The sequence below is a fragment of the Muntiacus reevesi genome, chromosome 5 (genome assembly GCF_963930625.1).
Source record: "Muntiacus reevesi chromosome 5, mMunRee1.1, whole genome shotgun sequence".
Classification (NCBI taxonomy): domain Eukaryota; kingdom Metazoa; phylum Chordata; class Mammalia; order Artiodactyla; family Cervidae; genus Muntiacus; species Muntiacus reevesi.
The window spans coordinates 42,578,933-42,592,084 of record NC_089253.1 but is presented as its reverse complement, the minus strand read 5'-3'; the positions used below and the strand labels follow the sequence as shown (position 1 = coordinate 42,592,084).

At 39.6% G+C, this 13,152-nt stretch overlaps 1 protein-coding gene across 26 annotated transcripts in view; it reads right to left on the bottom strand.

Moving 5' to 3' along the window:
- LOC136169782 (CAAX prenyl protease 2) overlaps nt 1–13,152 on the bottom strand; it is a 77,657-nt gene that overhangs the window by 8,207 nt on the left and 56,298 nt on the right. For 23 of the 26 annotated variants that reach the window (XM_065937843.1, XM_065937835.1, XM_065937839.1 and 20 more), the window contains 4 exons: nt 12,572–12,693; nt 10,790–10,900; nt 8,939–9,037; nt 673–751 (listed from right to left, as the gene is read on the bottom strand). In XM_065937843.1, the coding sequence (XP_065793915.1) occupies nt 673–751; nt 8,939–9,037; nt 10,790–10,900; nt 12,572–12,693 (411 nt within the window). The remainder of the gene's footprint in view (nt 1–672; nt 752–8,938; nt 9,038–10,789; nt 10,901–12,571; nt 12,694–13,152) is intronic. The other 3 variants (XM_065937836.1, XM_065937865.1, XM_065937860.1) reach the window with 2 other exon arrangements.

Genomic DNA, 13,152 nt, shown 5'->3' with positions numbered 1-13,152 from the left:
GTTCGAGTTCTGGCTCTGTCAATTTACGAGCTGTGCGAACTCAGTAGGTTTACTGACATCTCTGGGCCTCAGTTTCCTCATCTGTAAAACAAGGATAATGATAGTACCATAGTATCATTTTGAGAATTAAGAGCATTACTATATATAATACTTTTGGAATTCAGACTAGCGCCTGGCTCCTGCACCATACAGGTTCAGACACCAGTGGCTATGATTCTTTTCACACACACCTGCTGCTGCAGGCCCTGAAGGCGGTTTAAGTGTTGGAGGGAGGGGGTAAAGACAGTAGAATCACTGCTACATCACATACACTCTCACCTCCCCCATAATGTTCATGGAGGTGGAGGGGGTGTCTGCACCCAGAAGCAGATTCCATAGCCCCACACAGAGTAGTAACCCAAGCCAGGGAGAGCCACAGTGTCAACACGAATAACTGAGAAAAGATACAGAAGAACTGACTGAATTGAGGGCCTCACCCCATCGTGTACAGCTGTCTGTAACTATACAAACAGAAATTTCTAGCTGCTGCCCCAGAATACCCTACTTGTGGTGGGAGCCAGCCAGATCCTGGAAGGACATCTCTATGATATAAGGCGCAGTCTGAAATTCTGAAGTCAGGTTTTTTACTTCCCAGCTTTGATCCAGGGCTCACCTGAAAAGCTGAACTCCTACCTGTAAGGAGCTCCAGGCTGCTGTTCTTATGTGCCTCCTCTGTGTTCTGCTCTGCCTCATTTTTCTCTGGAAGCAACTGCTTAAAAAATTAGAAGTCCTAAGTGAGTTCCACAGAAGCATGAACAAGCCCCAGTGAGATCACGTGCCTGATGGCTTTGTGGACCCCATGGGGCTTTCCTCCCTCACCTGGAACCCTCTCTTCCTCCTGGATCATGTGAACCCCCTCCCCAGCTCCCACCATCAAGGCTTCCTTCTTCCTTTGGAGCCTTTGCAGCTGACCCCAGGCATTTCCTTCCTCTCTGAGGTCCAGTCACTCATCTACTATCTGCTCTACTCCTTGGGCTCTGAAATAGGCACTGCATGCCCCTTTTCATCATTTTATGTGTTTATGTCCATTTTCTACATCTTAAATTCCTTGAAAAGTAAGGAAATGGCAATCCACTCCAGTATTCTTGCCTGGAGAATCCCATGGACGGAGGAGCCTGGCAGGCTACAGTCCATGGGGTCTCAAAGAGTTGGACACGACTAAGCGACTTCACTTTCATCATGTCTGTAGCTCTTTTAAAGCTAGCATAGTGCCTTGCACAGGGTAAGTGCTAAAAGAATGACTGAGGTCAAACGTGGGAAGCCACAGGGCACATTTTATAGTCTTGTATAGCCTTTCAGAGCCCTGCTATTTGATTCAATTTGGACAGAGAAACAAAGGTCAGAACCCAATCCTCTGAGCTACTTGTTTTTCAATACAAGTATATAAAAACAGGTATCCTCTGCATCAAAATTAAAAACTTTTGTGCTTCAAGGGACACTTAAAGGGAAGTGAAGAGTCAAAGCACAAGAATGGGAGAAGACATTTGAAGATCCTATCTGATAAGGGACTTGTATTCAGAATAAAGAACTCCTAGTTCAACTGTAAAATAACAACCTAATTAAAAAATGGGTTTGACAAAATTTGAATAGACATTTCTCCAAAGAGAGGTAAATGGCCAATAAGCACATGAAAAGATGCTCAGCATTATTGTTCTTTAGGGACATGCAGATCAAAGCCACTATGAGGTACCACTTCATGCCCAGTGTGATGGTAGGAGTAGTAGTAATAGTAATAGTTATTGGTAAGGATGTGGAAAAACTGGACCCATTATACAGTGCTGGTGGGAAAGTGAAATAACGCAGCCAGTTTGGAAAACAGTTTTGAGTTATGACAAAGTGAAAAAAGTGTTAGTTGCTCAGTCATGTCTTGACTCTTTGCAACTGCATGAACTGTAGCCCTCTAGGCTCCTTGGTCCATGGAATTCTCCAGGCAAGAATACTGGAGTGGGTAGCCATTACCTTCTCCAGGGGATCTTTCCAACCCAGGTATCAAACCCCCGTCTCCTGCACTGCAGGCAGATTCTTTATTGTCTGAGCCACCAGGTTATATCATATGACCCAGCAATTCTCCTGGCTATCCGCTAAACAGTTATAAACATATGTCTACTACACACAAAAACGTTTACGGCAGCATTATTCATAATAGCCAAAAAGTGGAAATAACATGTGCATCAACTGATGAATGAATTTTAAAATGTGGTATGGACTATTACTAAAATGAGTAATGGACTATTACTCAACTGTAAAAAGGAATGAAGTACTGTACCTGTTATAACATGGATGATGAGCCTTGAAAACATTACACTAAGTGAAAAAAGCCAGACACAAAAATCCACTCATTGTACAATTCCATTTATATGAAATACCCAGTATAGGCAAATCCACTGAGGGAAATGTAAATTAGTGGTTGCCAGGGGACAAGAGATAGGAGAACTGAGACTGACTACAAATTAGGTATAGTTTGTTTTGTTTTGTTTTTGGTATGATGGAGATGTTCTGGAATTTAGTGGTGATGGTTGGAAAACACAGTGCATATACTTAAAACCACTGAACCACTGAATTTGTATAAATGGTAAATTTTATAGTATGTGAATTATAACTCAATAAAAATGCATTCCATCATATATTGTTTACTAAAGCAAGTTTTAGTTTTTAAGTAATTATACTCCAAGGAACATAGAAGAGTTGAAGATGGCCTTAAAGGTGTGAAAAAAGAAATAGTATTAGGAAAATTTCCAAACATTTTTTTCCTTCTTTGAAAGAAAGCTTATTTTACTTCACTCCAGCCTAGAAAATCTCATGTAATAGACAAACCTTTATCTTATCTTGAAACTAGTCACACCAAAGAAATATCTAAATTCAGATATAAATCTCAGAGTTCCAGGGGAATCTTACACACATCCCCATTCATCATCAGTTCCCCAGGTGAGACAGCCCTTTCCACAGGATAGACCTCCTTGAATTTAACACTCTATCAGACATTATTCTAATCTACCACCAGGAAATACCTTTCCTTAGAAAGTTCTTCCTGCTACTGCTCCTACTTATTCTGGGTTTAAGTCTTTAGTCCCCACACTCAAATGTGACAGTTAGCCCAAGATTACTGTTTTGTCTCATGGCCTTCTGTCCTCTGTTCCAACACCAAGGCTTAAAATCTCCACTCCTGGAGTGACCTTTCCACAAATACCTTCTGTAAAACTCTAAATATTCTTTCATTTCCTCCATTTATCCATAAACTATACAATAGCCATAGATGGTTTTATTCTATATTACTCAAGAGGTCAGCTATTCTACTTCATCTGCTTAGAAGTGGAAACTGAGGGACTGGTCCAGAGGTAAAAGAATTGGACCTATCATCGTTGTTCTTGTAGTTTTTAGCTATAGCCACTAGGTGCCACTCGTGTGCCAGTAACAAGCTGTCACTAAATGGCCATTATCAGAAGGAGCTGGTAATGATCTTGAGTAAAGAAGTATGGATTCTACTTGATGCCTTTGGTCACTGTTCATCTCCCAGGGCTTGTCATCCAGTCCTAAATGGTAAAAATGTTACTAGGCTTCAGATCTAGGAGACCTCATTATAAATCCTAGACTTGCCATTTACTGACTGTGTGATTCTGGGCAAATTCGAATAGTTGTCTAACCAGTTTCTTCATCTATAAAATGGGAAAACTACATACAACCCACCTCATAGGATTTTTGTGGAGACTAAAGTCGAAATCTTGGCACAGATTAGGGATTCAATAAATGTTCCCTCCTTCCAAGACCAATGACTACTGTGTAAGACTAGCCATCTGCCAAGTTTATTGGGCTATATTATATGAGCCATCACTATAACAACACAAAGGGGCAAAGGAGGTCAGATCATCTCCTTTTCAGATCTCACTGGGTTATCAAAGAGGCCTGAGCAAAAGGACTTCCCAGGCTGGAACATTTTCAGATCCTGCCCATTTCCCAGGTCCCCTGATAATGCCACACGCCTTACCCTTGACCTATGCCTAGAAACTTGAAGCTGTGGATGGCTGTAGTGAATTGAGCAGTGGCTCCCCCAAAAATATGTTCAAGTCTTGACCACCAGACCTTATTTGGAAAAAGGGTCTTTGACATAATTAAGGATCTCAAGATAAGATCATTGTGGATTTACAGAGGGCCCTGAGTCCAATGACAGGTGTCCTTATCAGAGAAAGGCAGAGGGACATTTCAAAGACAAAGAGGAACAGCCGTATGGAGTTATGTGACCACGAGTCAAGGAACAGCTGGGGCCACCCGGGCTGGAAGGGGTAAGGAAGGATTCTCTCCTAGAGCCAATGGAGGAAGTATGGTCCTGCCAACACCTTGTTTCAGACTTCTGGACTCCAGAACTGAGAGATAATAAATTCCTTTTATTTTTAAGTTACCAAATTTATGGTAATTTGTTACAGTATCCATGGGAAACTGATACAGTGGGTAATAGCCCTTATTTGCTCAAGTTGTGGGCAGCAGTTTCCCAAGTTGTAGGGAAATCAGAAAGAGTATTTGCAGTGAGCTGGCCGATGCTTTCCTAGGAAGGTGCTTCCTAGCTGGGATGTACAGCCAAGAAAACACAGTGTGGTGAAGGCAGCACTTATAGGGGCTTCCCTGTTACAAAGCAGAGGAGGATGGGCAAATCCATGAGATGCTGTGGTCTCTGGGTGCCCAGGTGTCTAAACCTCCCCATCCGATCAAGCAAACAGAAGTAGGAGAGGGAGAGAAGCAGAAGAGGTGTTACTCTCTCAGAAACAATGTCTAATTTTTTTACAGCAACTTCACTGAGATATAAGTTGCATACAAGTAATAAATTGCATCTTTATAAAATACAATTTGATAAGTTCTGGCATATGTATTAATACATGTGAAACATCACTATATCAAGATAATGAGCATATACATCACCCTGAAAAGTTTCTTCTGCCCTTCATAACTCCTCACTCCCTCCAACTCCTATACCGCCCATCTTTAAACAATCACCGGCCTGTAACTACACAGTAACTGGCATTTTAAATAGAATTGTATATAAATTCAGTCAAGCACTATGTACTCTTGTATTTTCAGGGTTTTTCATTCAGCATGGCTGTTAGAGATTCATCCAATGTATTGTGTATCAAAAGTTCATTCCTTTTATTGCTGAGTAGTATTCCTCTGAATGGATATGCCACAGTTTGTTTATTCGTTTACCTGTTAACACTGGGGTGTTCCCAGCTTGGGGCTATTACAGATATGGTAGATGTGCCATAAACACTGGTGCAGACATTTCTGTGTGGACATATGCTTTCATTTCTCTGGGGTAAACACGTAGAAGTAGGATGGCTAGGTTGTGTGGTAAATGTATATTTACCTTTTTAAGAAACTGCCAAACTGTTCTTCAAAGTGGCGGTATCATTTTTCATTCCTACAAGGAGGGTGTAACAGTCCCAGTGCCTGCACGTCCTTGCCGGAACCTGGTACGGTTAGTCGTCTTATTCTAAGTACATGTGAAATGCTACTTGATTGTGGTTTTGAGTTGCACTTCCCTAATGACTAATAATGTTGAGCATATTTTTGTATGTTTATTTGCTATTGTATATCTTCTTTTGTAAAATGTGTGTTCAAATATGTTGCCAATTAAACAAATCGGGTTGTTTATTTTCTTACTATTGAGCTTTGAGAGTTTTAAAATAATCTCAATATGATGGTAAGATTTTTAACTAAAAATTCAGCTTCTTTAATAGTATAAAGCCACTCAAGCTATTTCTTGAGTGAACTCTGGTAATTTATGTCTTCCAAGGAAATTTCCATTTAATCTAAATTGTCAACTTTAGTGCAGTCTTCATAATATTCCCGGATAATTCTTTTAATACTTGATGCCACCTCTCTCATTTCTGAGATTAGTGGCAACTTGTGTCTTCTCTCTTATAAATCATCTTTCTCAGTGAATCACCTTTATGTTTCATTGATTTTTTTTGTCTATTGTTTTTCTATTTCACTGATTTCCACTCTGATCTTTATTATTTCATACTTCTCTTTAGGTTTAATTTGCTCTTCTTATTCTAGTTGAAGTTGGAAGCTTCACTGTATGTCATTGTGTCCTTATTTCATACTTGTTTTTAAGGACACTTTTGTTGGGTAAAGAATCCTAGGTTGACAGGTTATTTTTTTCAGTATTATAACTCCATTTTCTTCTAGCTTATACAGTTTATGATAAGAAACTTGCTGTAGCCCTTATCTTTGTAACAAAGAAGGGTTTTGGTGTTTTGTTCTTGTTGGGGTTTTTCTGGTGTCTGTTTTTAAGATTTTCTTTTTACCACTGGTTTTAACCAATTTAATTATGATGTAGCTTGGTGTAGTTTTCCTTGTTTCTTGGGCTTGGTTTAAGATTCTTGGATCTGTATAATTTATACATTTCATTGAATTTGGAAACATTTCCACCATTATTTCTTCAAATATATTTTCTGCCTCTGCTGCTTCTTCAGATTCTGTAATTATACATGGGTTAGGTTATGTAAGGTTATCCTATAACTCACAGATGCTTAATGCTCAATTATTATTATTTTAACCTCTGTGTTCAGTTTCAGGTTCTACTGCTATATGTGTTTCCTTAAGTAATGTGCCATTGATGCTAGTGGTGTAGTCAGTATAACTTTCACCTTGGAGACATTAGCTTTTACTTTAGAATTTGTTTGGGGGCTTTTTATACCATTCATATCTCTAACTAATATGTTCAACCTTTTCTCTAGCTTCCTGAACATATGGAATACAATAACTGTTGTTTTTTTTTACTGTTATCTTGCATGTCAGTTCTGGATCCATTTTGACTGACTGATCAATCAACTGAGTTTTCTCTTCATTGTGGGCTGTATTTTCCAGTTTCATAGCATGCTTTTTTTTTTATTAGGTTCAAGGTGGTATGAATATTATCTTGGTGGGTGCTAGATGTTTTTGTATTCTTATATTCTTTCTTTAAAAATATATTTCTCTGGCTGCGTGGGGTCTTAGTTGCAGCCTGTGGGATCTTCCTGTGGTACATGGACTCTCAGTAGTTGTGACGCATGGGCTCCAGGGCACACGGGCCTCAGCAGTTGCGGCATTTGTGCTCTCCAGTTGTGGCACACAGGCTCTGGAGCACACGTGGGCTTGGTAGCTGCAGCAGGGAGGGTTGTTTGCTCTGTGGCATGAGGGTTCCGAGTTCCCTAACCAAGGATTGAACCCGTGTCCCCTGCATTGCAAGGCAGATTCTTAACCACTGGACCATCAGGGAAGTCCCCCTTATAAATATTTTTTAACTTTTCTCTGAAATGCCATTGAATTAGTTAGAAACCACTTGACCCTTTTAGGTCATGCTTCTGCTTTTGAGCTTTGTTAGGCAGAACCAAGGAGTGTTTACTGTAGATGTAATTTCTCTCCATTTCTGAGGCAAGACTATTCTTAGCATTTTACCTGTGTGTGCTCTGTGCTAAGTCGCTTCAGTCGTGTCCGAGTCTTTGCAACCCCATGGACTGTAGCCCGCCAGGCTCCTCTGTCCATGGGATTCCCCAGGCAAGAATACTGGAGTGGGTTGCCACGCCCTTCTCCAGGGGACTTTCCCAATCCAGCACTCTCCTGTGAGAGAACCCACATCTTCTGTATCTCCTGCATTGCAGGCAGTTTCTTTACCACTGAACCACCAGGGAAGCCCAGGATCTTACCTGGTGCTCCATAAATTATAAGACTTTCCTCTCTGGTTGATGGGAATAGGCACTATTCCTAGCCCTGTGTAAGCTCTGCTTATTGTTCCCTCTAATCCTGAGTGGTTCTTTACCTGCATAGTTTTTCACATGAGTGAACTGATTAGTACTCAACTGAATACTAAAGAGAGGAGCCTCAGTGAGCTCTCTCTTCTCTGCTACTCTGCCCTGAACACCTGAGCTGCCTTGGCATCCCTGGATTCCCAGCTTCATCTTCTCAACTCAGGGAGACCACTGGGCTCTGCCTGGATTCCCTCTTCCTGTTCCATGGCCTCTGTACTTTCTCTAGGTGGTGTGTGAGGGCAATCATAATAAAGTTCAATTCATTTGCTTTCTGTCTCAAGAATGACTATCCCATCTATTTTCTGAGGTCCAGTGTCTTCAGAACCATTGTTTCCCATGTTGTATTTTTTGTTACTGTCCAGATTTTTGGTTGTTTCAGGCAAGGGGGTAGATCTCGTCCCTGTTACTCTATCTTGGCCAAATGCCACAGCATAATAATTTCCCCCTCAATCTCTTTTATTTACTCATCTTATACTTCAATTCCAAAAAAGTCAATACTGCTGAATATTGCAAGAAAGTCAGAAAGGCAGGCTTCAGCTTGAACACTACTACCACTTACACCTAGAATCAAGAAACATAAAATATCCCAGTTATGATTTCTCTTCACTCATTAGAGAAGCCTGTAACTGTTTGACCCCCATGAGGGCAGAGGTGCCAACTAATATAATTCTATATCTCTGGCATCCAAAAAGGTGAACAGATAAAAGTATGCTTTTCATTTGGCAAAACTAAACATAAGAATTCCATTATATCATCATCATCATAAAAGTATCTATGTGCTAGTTCACATAATTCTCTTATTCAGACCTTACAACAATCATTTTAGGTATACATCATTTTTATTTTATTGCTACAGAAACTGAGAGTTGGAATAAACAGCTTCTATAATACCACAAAACTAGGTAGTGGCAGAAATGGAATTCAAATGACACTGCTAATCATGCTCTTAAGCTCTATGTAGTACTATGTTCCATAAAATTTTTCTAAACCAGACTTATTTGCTGAAAGGCTACTCTCAGACTGAGCAGTCTACAGCAGTGTATCTAACCCTGTGTATTCAGGTTTCTCATATACCAATATGGGAAACTTTCACCAAAGTACTGTTATTACTTTACACTTACCTGCTTCACCTCATGTGAGCAGTGGTAAAGAAATCGGTGCTGGGTGACCTCATGAAATGATTTATGCAGTTTGGTCCCAAATTCCTGTGTGTCAGCTGCCTAAAAAGGGCCAGAGATAGAACATGTTGAGTTCCAGTACTGCCAACCAAAGAGTGAGTACCCACAGGAAGTTTATATGCGGAGAGGACAAGACAAAGAAAGGCAAACCAATGACATCCTTCATGTTATGTTAGAAGTTTCCTTAGTTCCTATGCACACAGGGTAAGCAGAAAGAAGGTCTGGGATACTTGACATGAGATAGGCAGTTGTGGCTCCTATATTTCTTCCAATTTCTGTTACCTAAGTGAGAACAATCACACAAGGTCTTTGTTCTTCTATCCCTATAGGAAATTATATATCCCAGAAAGCCATCTGTTTGTGAAGAAGTTATATAAACTGCTTTCCTCTAAAACAAGTTCCAAGAGAGCAGAGGTATCTACTGAACAACTAAGGCTGATATAGGAAATTTTTCCCCAGATAAATCTTTCAGGGAGGAAAGGAACAGTAATATAGTTTGCATCTATAAGGAATGTGTAACAGCCTCAATTTTAGTATAGAATTGTAGGATATTAGAGTTAAAGGGGACCTGAGTAGTCACCTAATACAACACACTAATGTTACAGATGAAAAAACTGAAATTCAAACAGGAAAGGTGACCTACCTAAGATCTCACAGCCAGTTAGTATGAAAGTTAGGGTTAACTTTAGGATTGCCAGTATAGTGTTCTTCTCAATACCCTGTGCTACCCACATGACCCAGAAAGTTGAAGCTGTGAGAAGATGCACTAGATTATAAAGGTGTTATACACTTTGACCCATTAACCCCATTTATAGAAATTTTTTCTAGGAAAGGATTCAAAAGAAGCAAGATATCACATATAGGTATTAACTGAATTATTTATTGGCAGAAAGAATGTAAACAAATATCTGTCAGTAGGGGAATGGTTTATTAAATTATATTAAACCAACACAGTGGAATATTGGTTAACCAGTATTTTAAGACTGTTGAAACAAGGGAAAAGGTCAAATTATATATTAATATAGAATACTTTGGCTATAATTATATAATATATATAAGATAAATATGCAAAAATTAAGTGATAATTTATTAATTATTTAAAATTTTGTGTATATTACACTATTTTCTCAAGAAAAAAGGTACAAATGAAGCAACTGACATGGAATGAATGTGGTACCCCACTGATAATACCAGTTGGTCAACACATTGGAAGGGAGGAAGGGAAGAAAGAAACCAACATTTATTAAAGAATCTACCATGTGTTACACACATTCACATTTAGCCCTCAACTTCATGATAGCCCTGTGACATACTACTATTTTTTCTAATTTGTAGATGAACCACAGAAAAGCTCAGTACAGGCCTAAGTCCACATAAGTAAACAAGTCAAGATTTGAACTCAGGCCTCTGATTCCAAACCTTGTTACACTATTCCAAACTGCCAAACATATGTCACGTTTATGGTGGCTCAGTTATTTCCAATGTATTCTGTCACCATGATGTAATAGAACACTCTTCAGTAAGAAATTGGGACTCATGACCTAATCCTAGCTCTGCTTATAACTATCTGTATGACCTAAAAGAAACAGAAATCTTAAATAACTTATTTTCTCATTTATAAAATAGTACATACATCACTCTCTATTCAATGAACACATCATAAAACACTTACTTAGGTAGAATCATAGTAGGATGAAATTAAATGATGTTTCTAAGAGCACTGCACATTACTGAGAGAGGCAGCAGAATGTCATTAAAACCCCACACCTTTAAGCATCTCCAATCCTTACCAACCTGAAGCGTCTGGAGGCAGGTGTTCCGGAAGCTGCTGTTTGTGCTTCCAGTCATAATACTCATGATGGAATTCACAGCCACTGACAGTGAGGCCTGTAGTTTCTGATGAGCCTAGGGAACAAAACAAGGAAGGGGGAGACTATAGTTTATAATAATCCTAAACTGATGGTTCAGAGAATCCTAAAGGGACCAAATATTTGAGTCAGAGCAGGATTTCAACAATGGCTCCCTTTCCACCAACAATACTTACTGAGATCGTGACACATAAAGGACACTTAAGGAATTTAAATACATTAAAAATGTTATCTCCTTTCACAGAGGTGACTTATTGACAGATACATTCAGAAAAGACAAGCAGTAAGACACTGGGCAATAAAGCAGATATACTTACCATTAAAAAACAAAAAGCTTCAAGCTTTACTCTTAGTGTGGTTGTTTTTTTGCTTGAAAAGGAGGCCATATTAAGTAATAAATGTGTTACCAAAAGTATACAAGATGGAGGAATTCAGAAAGCCAGATATGAAGACAAAGTGATGCTATAAAGGATTAGCAAATGGCGGGAGAATTTAAGATTTACTGAAACAGTAGCTCTAGAAGCATGTGTGAGAAGTGGAAATATATAGATAAGAGAGAGGTGCACTGATGTAAGCTTTTATGTATAGAATAGATAAATAACGAGGTCCCACTATATAACCCAGAGAACTCTATTCAATATCCTTTGATAAACCATAATGGAATAGAATTATTCTTTAAAAAAGGATGTATATGTATATATAACTGAATCATTCTGCTGAACAGCAGTAATTAATACAACCTTATAAATTAACTATGCTTCAATTAAAACATTTCAGGCTAAGTGCATGCATGTGCTATCAATTTATCTAGAACTTATAGCTAGAATGATAAGGCACTTTGGTATGTGAAAGAGAGAAGACATTAATGGTACTCTAAATTAATATACAATGATAGTTCAATGTGTAAAACTACCTAGAATATTCTAGGGCTTCCCTGGTGGTTCAGACAGTAAAGAATCTGCCTGCAATGCAGGAGACTTGGGTTCAATCCCTGGGTTGGGAAGATCTCCTGGAGAAGGAAATGGCAACCCACTCCAGTATTCTTGCCTGGAGAATTCCATGGACAGAGGAGCCTGGCAGGCTACAGTCCTTGGGGTCACAAAGAGTTGGACACGACTGAGTGACTTTCACTTCACTATGGTTAGAATAATAAAGAACTTCAGTGTGTGAAAGAGAGAAGACATTAGTGGCACTGTAAGTTAATATACAAAGATAGTTCAATGTGTGAAACTACCTAGAAAGATACAGAGTCTTGGGTTCCGTGTGTACTGTTCTTTTATAAATGTTTTCCTGTCTCCGGTATATGGGAGTGGTGAAAACCAACTGACAGGCAGGCAGAACCAAGCCCATTGTGCTTGGGAAAAAACACAATGACCGTCAGTCAATGTTCCAAAAAGAAAAAAAAATTTGCTCTCAAAAAAAAAAAAAAAAGGCTTATTATCAGTCATTCTCCCCGTCTATTATCTTGCCCCTCTTTACTCAAACTCACCTACAAGGAGGTAAGACTAAGCAAGTGGTTACAGTGACCCGTCTAGGCTAAAGCCTGAGTTCCGAGGCTAGAGGCAGTTTATAAGATCAGTCCAGGTGATGAAAGAGAAGAGGAAGAAAGGTGCATTAAGGGAGGAAGGGATCTCAGCCCCCATCTGCCAGATACTCTATCTTCCCCTGAGAGAGAGAAGGAGAAAGGGAGCTGTGACTTTCTTATTACCTTGACAGCCTGGTGATGCTGCTCCAAGGCCCGGTCCACAGCGGCCTGGATGCAATCTTGCACCACGCTGTGGCTCTCCCTGAGGATGGCACTGAGATGAATTGAGAGCAAAGTGTGGACTCCTAAAGAGAGGGAGAATGTTGGTAACCTTGAGTGAGAATGACCACTTCAAGACTGCTGTTGATGTGCTCTGAGTCAGGGCTGAGGATGGGAAAGAGGCCTCTTGACAGAAGAGGCCACTTCCACCCATCCACAAATAATTGCTTTTTGAGACAAAAAAACCCCCCACAACTTACAAACCTACCCAATTTCTACTTACAAAGGACAGAAAGCTCACTAAAAGTGCAGAACATTATGTTTGAAGAATCAAATAAAGGATCCTCTTTAATTCACATTGGAAACAGAAATATACACCACATACTCTAAACAGTGATACCAGTGACTCCCAAAAGAAAGGAAAAGCCTCCTGGAGAGTGTGCCTGTTTAGTGTCCCTGTTTGGTGAGCGCCACTGTTACTGTCAGGGCATGGATCCTTTTAGATGTGTTGTGGTAAAACTCACAAAGATGACTGAGCACTTCCC